Below are 15,606 nucleotides of genomic sequence, written 5' to 3'. Positions count from 1 at the left end.
TAGTACTTTAGAATCATGTCTATGTCTCACGATCACAAACACACTGAAATACACACAACTTCCAAGCACTTTGCATAGCGCAAATGTAACAACAATGAATCAAAAAATTACACAAGAATTTATGCAGACCCAAAACTTGTTTAAATTACAACTTTAATACAACAAACATAGGGCTACTGTACCAAGGATCATGGACCTTACAAAGCCCTGATACAAGGAAAGTAGGGCTTTGTTGTCGCGCAAAGTGTCTAGGCACCTCGACAACACTCAGAGTAAGGGTTGTCACTCTCGATCCTTACTCACTCCGTTTAGACTCTCTCCTAGGCAAGGCAAGGGGGGTAGTCCCTAAGGTAAATGGACGAGAACACCTGTGGAACACGGGCTCTAGGAGATTTTAATGATGGACAACTTGATGAATGAATCTTGATTAACTCAGGTGAATAGATTAAACACCAACGTAACCAAGACACAACCACCAACTAGAGATAATTATAGACCAGTGCCTTTAATTTGAATTAACCATAGATTAAGTAAGAAAACAAGTCATCCATAATATTTTTCCAATATGTGACGAATAGTGACAATCATGAATGATTAATATAAACGCCCAAAATTTTAACATGCAAGAGATTCCAAATCTAAAATGATTTTCATTAACTGCCCAGATTTAGATTCAATTAACTTTCTCCAACAACCAAATATGATCTAAAACGTTTATTGCACCTTGACCATAGAAAAATATGCATTTACTAATACTAAGGAACTTCAAATTTAAATCTTGATTATTCCTTAGGCGATAACTAAAGAAGTAAAACAAATCAACAGGTTAAAAATTTGAAATTTTTAATGGGCCATAGGCCACATTAAAAATTTTAATGTTTAAGTGAAAACCCCTTAATTTATTTCATTTTTGATTCTCAAGTCACCAAAAATGTAAGATTTTTAGAATTTTTTTAATGTTTTTTAAGATTTTTATATTTTTTAAATAAATTAGATTTTTAAGATTTATATTTTTTTAATGTTTTAAAATGAATTCAAATGTTTTAGATTTTTTTTTTTTTTTAGGATTTTATATATATTTTTAAATGTTTTTGGATTTTTTAATGTAAAATTAAAATCATAAATAAAATAAAAAAAATGGAACCAAAACTAAATCGAAATTTATTATTTTTACTTTTTAAAGTCTTAATGAAACCTAACCTAAGTCTTAGTTAAATGAAATTAAAAAAAAGAATGCACCAACCCTAAAAGAGACTAACACATATATCACAATGAAAAAAAAGTCGAATGTTTTGGATTGCTGACTGCAGGTTTGAAAGATGACGGCAAGGAGCAGCGAGGAGAGGTTTGCTGGACGGAGGGAGCTGGAGGAATAACGCAGGGGCAACAAGCAGGTCAACGATGGAGCGATGAGGAGTTGAAGGTAGCCACGGAGAAGGTGCAGCAAGGGAAGGAAAGAGTGACTGCAGTTTAGGTAGCTCGATGCAGCAACGAAAGGGAGGTTTGCGAATCTAGACAGTGAGGAAGGAAGGGCTGCGTGGATGGATTTGAGGAACTCGATGATGCAGGTTAGCGAAGGCAGCACAACTCACGTGGAGAGGCCTAAGCTGAGGGATAGATGAGGGGATAACAGAGAAAGAAGATTGTAGCAGCAGATAAGTGAAGCGATGGCAGGGGTTAGGAACAACAGAATGGAGGAGGGAGCTATGAGGGTTTGAAGGGATCCATGGGTGGGGCAAGACTGCGGCTAGGTGAGGGAAGCTCACACGTTGAAGGAGTTGGGAGGAGTATAAACGATGAATAATGCGGATTAGACTGCGGGCCTCTCCCTTTTTTAATTTTTTTCTTTTAATTTTTAATTTTTTAATTTTTAGGGCTTGAGAGTAGCGTGAGGATTTCGGGCAGCAGAAAAGAGCAAAGATGTTTGATGTTTGCATTTGAAGCGTATGCAACGATTTTCTTGCAGGTTAAGGAAGCTACGTGGAAGTTGGAGAATGTGGCTACTGTTGGGATAGTTCGAGTAGCGGAAAGTAGCTAGGAAAAGTGAGAAGGGAAGAGAAACTGGATGGGCAAAAAAAAATGCAGGAGAAAGGAAGAGCAGCGTGGGATGATGAAAGAAATAGCGATGGATGAAATTTCGAAATGCAGATATGGCTACCAGCGAGGGTTTGAAGGCAAATGAGCAGCGTCCAGGGAGGCCTGTGATGGGAGGGCTGCTTGATATGCAAAAGAATGGCGCAACGAACAGCCAAGAGCTAAAGCACACAAGAGTTCTATGGCTGTGAGGGTTTTAAAAAATTTCGAATTTGCACAATGAAACCCAAAAACCAGGGAACAAATCCCAGAAACCCTTTGAAATCTTTTTGGAAATTTTAATTAAAATTTTGAATTCACCTGCTACGAAATTCCCAGATCTTATAAAAATTTTCAGATTTGAAGCTCTTAAAACCCTTAGACTGTAAAATTAATTGAATAATCTCCCTGCAAAATTATGCTGATGAACCTCACAGATCCATATTTTACCCTCCAGGGCTTAGATCTGGACTCTGCATAGTTTTCTGCTTCAGATCTGCAACTACAGGACAACAAGAAACACACAAACGATGTATACAATGACCAAAAAAAACTAAAACCCAAAAAAAACCAAGTTAGAAAACTGAAGAAAATTACAGATCTATGTACATAAATAGCATATCTATCAGATCTGGAGAGTGTGAGTCCGACTCCGCTCCCAGATCTAATGATTTGAGGCTCTCAACAGCCAGATCTAACGATTTAGCACAAAAAATATTTTTTATTTTTATTTTTTATTTTTAAAGGAGGTACTAAGCTCAAAACCCTTCATGCATCACCAATAAAAAATATCTTATGACAAGCCCAGGATCAAATTTAAGCTGGGCTCTTCAGAAAACACGGATCGAGAGTTGGCTGGTTCAACCGAGAACTTCCCCGAACGCCCGATGATCTAATAATCAAAGATTTTCCTGCAAAACTCAATTCAGTCGTCAACATAGAGCGAGAAAACGATAATACAATTCAGATTTAATAGAGATACCTGCTATTATATTCAAAACTTAAATTATCATTCAAACCCCAACGATTGAGCAAGATCCCTGTACTCAAATCACTCTTCAGAAAGCTATCATCAATAGCTAAAAAGAAATCTATGCATGAAAATGACACATCTTACAGTGTTTCCACGAAGAATAACACCAACAGAAATTAACCCCAAAGTCTTCCTTTATTGCTCAAAAAAAGATTACAAGAGAACTTTTCGCTTAGTACACGATCAAAAGATCGGATCATACTGACTGACAAATGACCTCCTATTTAAAGATAAATCCTCCAACGGCTAGTTCGAGTGATCCTTGTCAAAGCAATCTTGACTGTTGATGAGGATCAAAATTTCTTTTAATCTCATCTATCGAAATTTTAAATATTGAGGAAATTTCGAATTTTTCAATTAAATGCATTTTAATTAATTCAAAAATTAAATTTTTGAATTAATTTCCTCAAAATTTTGACTTTGAATTAACCCCAGGGACCAAACGTATAAAATTTAGCAAAATAATCAATTAACTTTAGTCCTTGGATCTCTTAAAATTTAATTTTTTAAAGGACCCACGAATTTTGCCTTTGGAAAATTTAAATTCACTTAGGGACTAGAATTAATCAAATTTCTGGCTTAGGATTTTAATTTATTTTGGCCAGAAAATTTAACTAATTAACCTATGAGGGGATAAATTATTTTTCCAACCCTCATGACACTTTTACATTATGAGTTTTCACATTTTTTACATCTCAAAGGGAAAAACCGATCTGAAAAGGACCCTCACAGATTACCCAGTTCTGTGACACAAATATAATCTAGTAGATCAAGTAATTTGTAATAAAATATCCTAACCAAATAGTCAAGATTATTCCCAAATCACTTTTACATAGACTCGATCTAGAACAATAAGATTCCCCTAAGATCCCAATGACAAAATCCATTTTGGCTTTGGGGTAAGGCTGAAAGAAAACTCTGCCGACCATCTGAGAATAGATCGGTGAGACAAAAAACCTCCCGGAATGTAGATCGTCACCAGAAAAGTAGGTTTACCTAGGTGATTACATACACGACACAGATCTGCTGAGATTATTTACATTATACACATGCAGACTGGGTTTACATTATAAGATGATGATCAAGTTGATGATGATAGCTGGACGGCACAAACACATCGATCAAGCACTATCCCTTTTGTGATAAAAGGGGGTGTACTGCTATGGGTCATTGACATGTAGTGGTCAACATCTGGCTCTACTTGGGGACACGTCGCTGCATTGGAGGAATGTGAGAATCCAGAATCTGCATCCACGCAACACACAACAAAACATAAGTAGCGTTGGTCCAAAAATCATCATATAATGTTAAGCACATGAAAGATATAAGCTATTCATTTATTAACTAGTCTAACAACATGAAAAACCAAATCTAACTACAAAATGAAATACTGAAATAACATGGCATAAGGTTAGAAATACAATACAAAGATGCCCATGGCATCAAATGTGTTCAATATAGTGCGTACTGAGCATTTGCCTGCTTTCAGGTAAATCTGTCGGCTGTTTCTTGGATGTGCCATGTCCAATTCTGCATACGATAGGACTTTTTCCTATCCGAAAATCAAGTTGCTCGCGGCCATCTAATGCATCAAATCGCTTTCTCATTCTCTTTCTCTTGCGCTTTTTCTTTGTGGCAGGTTGTATCACTGACGATGTGGAACATTCTGTTTCAAAACTTTCAGATGAAGTATGTAAGATATGCATGACATGTCTCTCTTCATTCTGCATCTGCTCTGTCAAGAATGATGGATCAGTCTCACAAGTGTCATGAGTTATAACTTGATTTGGTGGATTAACCATGTGAGCATCAACTTGATTATTAATTTCCATTTTATCCAAGTCACCTTCAATTAGCCACTTTTCAATGGAACAAAGGACCTCATAATAAGATGGAGCTTGCTGCAGCAGATAGGGAGGCTTATGATCTGTTGATGTTTCCTTGTTTCTTTCATCCTCTGACTGATGCTGAAGTTTCTATACCTGTATTGTTATGGCATCCATCTGGTTAGAGTGTTCAACCTTCATAGCACTGACTTCCTTGGCATGGTCTTCCTCGATGCTCAATAACTTACTCTGAAGACATCTCTGACTAGCTTCCATATCTTTTACTACTTTGTCATTATCTGCTTTTATGGACATCAAGCAATGTTGCATAGAGTTTATCTCTTTCTGATGATTTGCTTGTATGATAGCTAGCTGATTATTATAATCGAATCTCATGATGGTCATTTCTTCATCCATAGTTGACAATCTGTTTTGAATCGAACTTATTTCTTCTTGATAACTTGTTTCCATGGCAATCATGTGATTTGAATGATTAAATTCCATGATCGTCATATTTTCCTCTAGGGCTAATAGCTTGATTTGCATAGAATTATTTTCTCTGCCATGATTAGCTTTCATGGTTTTCATTTCCTTCTGCATGTCGGTCCTCATATCCTCCATATTCTGAGCACACTTTTCTACTACGGAGGTTACGTGATCAAAGTGTTTAATTTTCATGATTTCCATCTCCTTATCGCGTTTTTCCAAGTGGGTGTATAAAGTTATCATATCCTTGACATAATCAATTACAAATTTTTTATTGATTAAGCTCCATATTTTTTACTAGCTGCATTAGTTCTTCTATAATTTGCTTATCATTTCCCTTTCATTGTCGACGCTGATTTGACAACTTGTATCTGTTTTCCCGCTGTCATGGATTTGATCTGCAACGGTACAAGTGGATGGCACATTCTGACATGGAGAATTGTCTTGAAATCTTTCATTGATAGCTGGATCCTTCACAAGATCACTTTCATTCTATTGCATAATTTTAGGGACATAAGGTGAGCTATCTTGATAACCATATCTATCTTTAAAGGCATTGACGATGTCTTGTAAAGAAGCGAAAGAATCTTCAGGACAATTATTAAACCAATTCAAAGCATCACCCTCTAAAGAAAAGGCAAATAGATGCATTTTGACATCTTCATGATCATATTGGGGAGAACAATAATATCTGAGTATTGTATGAGTAAATTTGCATAGATGCTTTCTAACAATGACTGGATCACCACCCGAGAACAAAGACAACTTATGAATGGCCACTTCCGGAATATCATGGAGAAAATCAATAAAATGACACGGGGTAAATGAATCATCCATGATGAATTGCCTGAAGGATTAATGAGGGACCAAATGGATGATAAAGAGAGACCCCTGCTCAAGAAAATCAAGAAATCCACTAGAAGTGAGATTCTAGTAGAAATTCTTGTAAGAAATGAAAGAAGTGGAGTTGCCACTTGAACATGAATCTAACTTTAGGATCCAAAAGGCAACAAACAACCGAAAACAAGGGAGGGCTTCTTGTCTGAGAGATAATAAATGGAAGAAGTGGAGTCGCCACCCAAACAAAAAATGAACCGAAAGATGAGAAATGAGAGAGATGAGAGAGATGGAAGCTGAATGTCGTGAGGACTAAGGATAGAAAAACTTTATCCCTGGAAACGACACCAAAAATGTTGCCGCGCAAAGTGTCTAGGCACCGCAACAATGGTCAGAGTAAGGGCTGTCACTCTCGATCCTTACTCACTCTGTTTAGACTCTCTCCTAGGCAAGGCAAGGGGGGTAGTCCCTAAGGTAAATGGACGAGAAAGCTTGTGGAACACGAGCTCTAGGAGATTTTAATGATGGACAACTTGATGAATGAATCTTGATTAACTCAAGTGAATAGATTAAACGCTAACGTAACCAAGACACGACCACCAACTAGAGATAATTATAGACCAGTGCCTTTAATTTGAATTAACAATAGATTAAGTAAGAAAACAAGTCATCCATAATATTTTTCCAATATGTGACGAACAGTGACAATCATGAATGATTAATATAAACGCCCAAAACTTTAACATGCAAGAGATTCCAGATCTAAAATGATTTTCATTAACTGCCCAGATCTAGATTCAATTAACTTTGTCCAACAACCAAATATGATCTAAAACTTTTATTGCATTTAATAATACTAAGGAACTTCAAATTTAAATCTTGATTATTCCTTAGGCGATAACTAAAGAAGTAAAACAAATCAACGGGTTAAAAAAAATGAAATTTTTAATGGGCCATAGGCCACATTAAAAATTTTAATGTTTAAGCGAAAACCCCTTAATTTATTTCATTTTTAATTCTCAAGTCACCAAAAATTTAAGATTTTTAGAATTTTTTTTAATTTTTTAATGTTTTTTAAGATTTTTATATTTTTTAAATATTTTAGATTTTTTAAGATTTAGATTTTTTATATGTTTTAAAATGAATTTAAAGTTTTAGAATTTTTTTTAAGTTTTTTTTTTTAGGATTTTATATTTTTTTAAATGTTTTTAGATTTTTAATGTAAAATTAATATCATAAATAAATAAAATAAAAAAATGGAACCAAAACTAAATCGAAATTTATTATTTTTACTTGTTAAAGTCTTAATGAAACCTAACCTAAGTCTTAGTTAAATGAAATAAAAAAATGCACCAACCCTAAACGAGACTAACTCGTATATCACAATGACAAAAAAAAGTCTAATGTTTTGGATTGTTGACTGTAGGTTTGAAAGACAGCGGCAAGGAGCAGCGAGGAGAGGTTTGCTAGACAAAGGGAGCTAGAGGAATAACACAGGGGCAACAAGCAGGTCAACAATGGAGCGATGAGGAGCTGAAGGTAGCCATGGAGAAGGTGCAACGAGGGAAGGGAAGAGTGACTACAGTTTAGGTAGCTCGATGCAACAACGGAAGGGAGGTTTGTGGATCTGCACAGTGAGGAAGGAAAGGCTGCGTGGATGAATTTGAGGAGCTCGATGATGCAGCTCAGCGAAGGCAACACAACTCACGTGGAGTGGCCTAAGCTGAGGGATAGATGCCCGGATAGTAGAGAAAGAGCACTGTAGCAGCAAATAAGTGAAGCGATGGCAGGGGTTAGGAATAGTGGAATGGAGGAGGGAGCTATGAGGGTTTGAAGGGATACGCGGGTGGAGCAAGACTATGGCTAGGTGAGGGAAGCTCCGCGTTGAAGGAGATGGGAGGAGTATGAACGATGGACATGCAGATTAGACTACGGGCCTCCCTTTTTTTATTTATTTTTATTTTTATTTTTATTTTCAAGGCTTGAGAGCAACATGAGGATTTCAGGCAGCGGAAAGGAGCAGAGATGTTTGCTGTTTGCAGTTGAAGCGTATGCAACGATTTTCTTGCAGGTTAAGGAAGCTACGTGGAAGATGGAGAATGTGGCTGCTGCAAGGATAGTTCAGGTAGCGGAAAGCAGCTAGGAAAAGTGAGAAGGGAAGAGAAACTAGATGGGCAAAAAAAAACGTAGGAGAAAGGAAGAGTAGCGTGGAATGATGAAAGGGATAGTGATGGATGAAATTTCGAAATGCAGATATGGCTACCAGCGAGGGTTTGAAGGCAAATCAGCAGCGTGCATGGAGGCCTGCGATGGGAGGGCTGCTTGATATGCAGAAGAATGGCGCATCAAACAGTCAAGAGCTAAAGCAAACAGGAGTTCTATGGCTGAGAGGGTTTTAAAAAATTTCGAATTTGCACAATGAAACCCAAAGAACCAGGGAAAAAATCCTAGAAACCCTTTGAAGTCTTTCTGGAAATTTTAATTAAAATTTTAAATTCACCTACTACGAAATTCGTAGATCTTATAAATTTTTTTAGATTTGAAGCTCTTAAAACCCTTAGACTGTAAAATTAATTGAATAATCTCCTTGCAGAATTATGCTGATGAACCTCATAGATCCAGATCTTACCCTCCAGGGACTAGATCTAGACCCTGCACAGTTTTCTGCTTCAGATCTGCAACTACAGGACAACAAGAAACACACAAACGATATATACAATGACTCAAAAAAAACTAAAACCCAATAAAAAACCAAGTTAGAACACTGAAGAAAATTACAGATCTATGTACATAAATAGCAGATCTATCAGATTTGGGGAGTGTGAGTCCGACTCCGCTCCCAGATTTGATGATCTGAGGCTCTCAACAGCGAGATCTAACGATTTAGCACAAAAAAAATAAATTTTTTGTTTTGAATTTTAAAGGAGGTACTGAGTTCCAAACCCTTCATGCATCACCCATAAAAAATATCTTATGACAAGCCCGGGATCAAATTTAAGCTGGGCTCTTTAGAAAACACGGACCGGAAGTTGGCTGGCTCAACCGAGAACTTCCCCTAACGCCCGATGATCTAATAATCAAGGATTTTCCTGCAAAACTCAATTCAACCGTCAACATAGAGCGAGAAAACAATAATAAAATTCATATTTAATAGAGATACCTGCTATTATATTCAAAACTTAAATTATCATTCAAACCCCAACGACTGAACAAGATACCTGTACTCAAATCACTCTTTAGAAAGCTATAATCAATGGCTAAAAAGAAATCTACGCATGAAAATGACACATCTTACAGTATTTCCACGAAGAGTAACACCAACAGAAATTAACCCCAAAGTCTTCCTTTATTGCTCATAAAAAGATTACAAGAGAGCTTTTCGCTTAGTACACGATCAAAAGATCAGATCATACTGACTGACAAATGACCTCCTATTTAAAGATAAATCCTCCAACGGCTAGTTCGAGTGATCGTTGTCAAAGCAATTTCGACCGTTGATGAGGATCAAAATTTCTTTTAATCTCATCTGTCGAAATTTTAAATATTTAGGAAATTTCGAATTTTTCAATTAAATGTTTTAAATTAAATTTCCTCAAAATTTTGACTTTGACTTAACCCCAGGGACCAAAGATATAAAATTTAGCAAAATAATCAATTAACCTTAGCCCCTGGACCTCTTAAAATTTAATTTTTTAAAGGACCCACGAATTTTTTCTTCGGAAAATTTAAATTCACTTAGGATCTAGAATTAATCAAATTTCTGGCTTAGGATTTTAATTAATTTTGGTCAGAAAATTTAGTTAATTAACCTATGAGGGGATAAATTATTTTTCCAACTCTCAAGACACTTTTACATCATGATTTTTCACATTTTTTACATCTCAAAGGGAAAAACCCATCTGAAAAGGACCCTCACAGACAAAAATATAATCTAGCAGATCAATCAATTTGTAATAAAATAACCTAACCAAATAGTTAGGATTATTCCCAAATCACTTTTACATAGACTTGATCTAGAACACTAGGACTCCCCTAAGATCCCAGTGACAAAATCCATTCCATGTTTGGGGTAAGGCTGAAGGAAAACTCTGCCGATCATCTGAGAATAGATCGGTGAGACAAAAAACCTCCCAGAATGTAGATCGTTACCAGAAAAGTAAGTTTACCTAGGTGATTACGTACACGACACAGATTTGCTGAGATTATTTACATTATACACATGCAAATTGGGTTTACATTATAAGATGATGATCAAGTTGATGATGATAGCTGGACGACACGAACACATCGATTAGGCGCTATCCCTTTTGTGAAAAAAGGGGGTGTACTGTTATGGGTCATTGACACGTAGTGGTCAACAGGCTTAAAGTCAACAACATTTGATTATGAATCTGCCCAAGAACAATGACAAAAATGACAAACTTGCTGAAGATACACTTAATAGTATATACGACAACCCTTTCAGCTCTCTTTAGTCACTGAACACCTGGTAGGTCCTTTGCCACCTTTATTCATAGAGATTGCTTCATCGAGACCTTTGCTCGTAGATACTCACAAGGGGTTCGCTGCTCCAAAACTCTTGCACAATCAGGTCCAACCAATCAACCTTCTCACAGTGAGTAAGCTTCTTCCATGTCACTATACATATTACAATTGGCTTCCAAAACTAGTTGTCCATACACATAATACACAAACATACTTCATTGCATAATCTTTGCAATCATCTACACCAAGACACTGCCCAATTCCTCCTTGTTGGCCTCTGCTCAGTTCAAAGAAATTTCGGCCTTGTGTCAAACCTTCCTGAGGCCTCATTGACCTCAAATCTTCCACCTTTGATCACTATAACTAACCTCGACCCTTTTGTTTCTTCTTCGCTTGGAGCTGATGAGATATGGCCCTATTCTAGCCTTCTTTTTAGACCTTTCGGCCCCTTCTTGAACTCAAAATTAGGGAATCAATCCTTTCCAACAGAACAGGCAAAATCAGCTTTATTTTCCAGCAGATATGAGGCTCCACGATTTGGCCTATTGCCACAAAATTTCGTTCCAACAACTAGGCTTAGGAGAAGTACCTTCAATCTTCTTTTCTAATGCAAGTATGCTTTCCAAACACAGAAAGTCTTTAAATCATTCTCCACTTTAGATCTACGACTACTTATCTTGGGTAATGTCTTACACAAGATGAGTTGCAATGTGTGTGTTGATTGCTCCTTGGGTCACTTGTATTTATATCTTCCATCATTGCCTTAGGTGCCCCTATTTACTCATCAATGGTGCCCTCACACTATTAATAGAATAAACAATTATTTCTTTTGCGTCTTTAGCCCACCAACTTGTGCCCAAAGCCCACCACTTGGGTACATTGCCCAGAAAACATCATTTTTGTGGGTCAACTCCACACAACCTAGTACCCCAAGGGTTGTGGGAGTACCTCCTAAGTTACACTTTCAATAGACCAAACATCAACTTTACTGTTAACACCCTAAGCTAGTTCATTGTGGAATCGAGGGAGGTTCTCTGGGTTGCAGCAAAGCATGTGCTCAGATATTTGCAGGGCACAATAGGATATGGATTGCAGTACCTTGGTGGAGATGGTGTGAGGTTGCAGGGGTACTTAGGTTTAGATTGAGCTGGTAGTGATACATATTGGAAGAGCACCTCTGGGTGCTGCTTCAATTTGGGGTCAATAATCATTTCCTGCTCTAGCGAGAAGCAAACCTCAGTAGCATTGAGTTTAGTTGAAGCAGAGTACATGGCGTCCAGTCTAACTAGTTGTGAAGTGATTTGGCTTCACAAACTACTCATAGGATTGTTTGGTCAGATGCTTGAGCCGACAGTGATGCATTGCGATAACCAGAGTTGTATCAAACTCTCTAAGAATTCAATGTTTCAGGGCAGATCAAAGCACATTGAGCTCAATTACCACTTCATCACAGACATGGTGCTGAGAGGAGTAGTCAAGCTCCAATATATTTCTACGGAGGAGCAGTTGACAAACATTTTCACCAAGGCTTTGGTGAAGGGAAAATTCGTCTAGTTTCGAGACAAGCTTGGAGTGGTGGAGAATACCTTCCTTGTTAAGTGGGAGTGTTAATGTTTGTAGCTTAGACAGGTATTTCCATGAGGGTGTCTACTTATGGAAATCATCATTAAAAGTATCCTATGCTTTTTCAGAAGTTCACTTTATTAATTAATTAATAAAGTGAACATTCTTTTATTAAAGTGATTTTTAATTAATAGTGACTAAAGTGAGTCACTTAACAATTTAATTAAAAGAGTGCCATTGATCTCACGGTTAGATCTCAACTATTGAAGATTAGGTTTTTGGCTCATGTCAAAGTTATAAAAGAAAGAGAGGACAAAGGACAAAGACACATAACACATTCATTTCACAAATCATGTGAGTGAAGGAGAAAATCAGAGATCTGATTTTCAGCTATTGGCGAGGATTTTATCATATTTCAGCAAGGAGAAGGAAGCCAGTCTTCAGCAGGGACAAACAACAAGTTAGCAGCAAGGACAAGAGAAGCCATACATCCTAGTAGACAAGGTTGTACCGCCGTCCATACAGATTCCGTAATGCAGTAGGGATTTGAGGGCAGACTGCCTTGATGTCCATGCAAACTGTAATTTTCAGGTTTGCTGTTTGTTTGATTAATTCTCAGAGCCTTATTTTTCTTGTAAGGGAGCTCTTGTATGTTTTGAAGATAAGTTTGAATGCTGAACTGATTTAGAAGGGCAGAAATATTTGTGCACTGTGTGATTGCTTTTTCTCGTTTTCTACTGCATGTAAAAGTTAATATTACCCGCAAGTAACTAGATATGATCATTTTTCTTAGATAGTTGGTTTTAGGATATTTTCACATGCTACAACAAATAACTACATACAACCAAAATCATTATGTATATTGGAATCTTCACCGTCAATATCATCCTCTAAGTATTAAAATAAGATAGAAAAGGCTTAACATGTCAAGTCGAGATTTTGTTTGAGTGATAGGTATAATTTTATAGGGTTATGTGTTTATGAATATAATAAGTATGGTTGTCTGTTTTACTAGGTTTATGTGTTATTTACTTTCCTAACAATAGTTTACAATTTAAAATGCGTTAAAGAAAGCCCACGTTAATGTTAGCCAGACTAAAGTGGTTTATCAGAAGTTAGAAAATAATTGTTGGATGTCAAGAAACAAGTTTATGCTCTAACAATTTCTGATTCTCAAGAACTTGGTGTGTACTTGGTTGTCTAAAGCTATTTAGAACTAAATTTTAGGGGTAACGCACCGGTTGAATCTTCCTTACCTAGATATGCTAGTTTGCATATTTATGCGTGCATTTATATCCCTGGGGATACCTTACATATATGGATACTATTTTTGATTTATATCCCTGGAGATACCTTACATATATGGATAATGTTTTTGATGATATTTTCTTAAGGATTGGCCATTTAGAGAAATTAGACTAATTGAATCACTGGTTGCAGGGATTTTTCATCATCCGAGATGACTCGACCATAATCTCAGAAGTGGCAGATATTGCACCCAGGTTTCTCTGGGATGCAAAAGTATATAATTTGGAAGGTGTTGGAAACCAAGTAGAGCAACTGCTAATTTGCCAAAAGAAGTTCTGGATAACAGTGTAATCTTTATTTTTTTGAGTTGTGCCGATTACACGTCTAAATGTGTGAATTATATCAATATTTTTTGAACAAAGCCAGTATTGACTCATAGTCTGAGCTTTTTAAATGTAACAAAGCCGTTTAGGATTGATGACAATGGGTTTTGTTCAGTAATCTTGCTGCAGTTCACAGCAATGCTCTGGTCTCTTTGCATGTTTCCATAACAAGGAAACAGATTAGTCAACAACATTAGTTCGATAGATGGTTCCACCCTTGTAGCACGAAGGCATTTAAGTCTAGCCAGTGAGAATTTGTCTGCAGGAATACAATATTTTCCACTTATATCGACTGGTTTAATGTTTTTCATCCAAAGCGATGACATGTGTATGCTTTACCAGGTTGGTAAAGAACCCCATCTTTGGCGAGGATGTATTGAGCGAATGGGATGAGCCACGTATTGAGCATATGGGTTGAGCCTATAGGTATTCAGAATTGTTTAAATTGCTCCAAATCTCTTGTAATTTCAGAATTGTTTCAATTTGCTCCAAATCTCTTGTAATATAAGGCTACCGTTGTTGGTAGTATTTGGCTTTTAGGATATACATCACAACGATGGAGCAACATGAAGCAATCAAATTGGTCGACAGACACACCTGTTTGCAATATAAATTGATATCAAGGCACATCTGACAAATGGAAATTGATTACATGGTATGAATATTGGACTCTATCAATGTTGAATATGAGATACCAGTTTTTTTAATTAAAAACACACTATTGCCAAAAGTTATTGCCACGTAAGTTTATCTATATTGCTTTCAGTAGCAGACAATTCTAGTCTTTACTAGTTGTTTTAGTCTTATATCTTGTGGGCTGGGAGGTGACAGTTTGTTTATTAAAAGCATATAATACTCAGGGTTACTCGTCCAGACTTTGTTGATACAATTTCAAGACCTTGACATCTAGTTATATCATTGTTTGTAAATAAAAATTAGCCACCTGAAATAATTTGTTGGGGTCTGCAGGGGGCAGACTTTCACTCTTGCTAGATGCCTTTAGGTTTTGGGTCATTAACTTGTTGAGTTACATCCAAACAAGATGAACTCTTAGCCAATTAGATTCCTTTAGGTTTTGGGTCATTAACTTGTTTAGTTACACCCAAACAAGATGAACTCTTAGTGAATTAGTAGTTTTAGGTCATACTCTAGGACCAAAACACTATTTATGAGCCACATCAATTTTATTTAAAACATATGCTTTCTATTCCATGTTAAAATTTTTAGGAAATATTTATTTATGACCTATATCAATTTTATTTAAAACATTTGCTTCCCACTCCATATTAAAATTGAATGAATTGCACATTCCTCTTTTTAAAAAGTAATTCAATTGTTTTATATTCAATTACTTTTTCTCTTTCTTAATATCAAGTTGATATAAAAATATTTTATTCATGGTGGGCATTTAAATAATTTGTTTATGGTCAACATTAAATATATATATTTTATTTTCAAATAGAAAAAATAAATATCTTATATTAACATATATGAGTTTACACACTACATCGTAGCATTTCTCTTTGTTACAACAAACACAAAACTGATCTATAATCTTCAAAATGTCCCTTGTTATGTTCAGTCACCAGTTATAAGCTTTTTAAAAGTAAAAATCCAATAGACAGTCTACAAAAACTGACAGCATGAAATCTATGTAAGTGCAGTTTGTCCT

At 36.2% G+C, this 15,606-nt stretch overlaps 1 protein-coding gene across 4 annotated transcripts in view; it reads left to right on the top strand.

The window, feature by feature from the left end:
* The window catches only part of LOC149254926 (putative methyltransferase PMT6), a 244,546-nt gene extending 230,073 nt beyond the window's left edge, over positions 1–14,473 (top strand). For all 4 annotated transcript variants that reach the window (XM_089460277.1, XM_089460278.1, XM_089460279.1 and 1 more), the window contains exon 8: positions 13,744–14,473. In XM_089460277.1, the coding sequence (XP_089316403.1) occupies positions 13,744–13,902 (159 nt within the window). In that variant the 3' untranslated portion in view covers positions 13,903–14,473. The remainder of the gene's footprint in view (positions 1–13,743) is intronic.
* The last annotated feature ends 1,133 nt before the right edge of the window (positions 14,474–15,606 follow it).

The sequence above is a fragment of the Pinus tabuliformis genome, chromosome 7 (assembly GCF_031772625.1).
Source record: "Pinus tabuliformis cultivar Carrire ecotype Pingquan chromosome 7, CPIR1, whole genome shotgun sequence".
Lineage (NCBI taxonomy): Eukaryota > Viridiplantae > Streptophyta > Pinopsida > Pinales > Pinaceae > Pinus > Pinus tabuliformis.
This window is presented reverse-complemented; position numbering and strand designations above follow the sequence as displayed.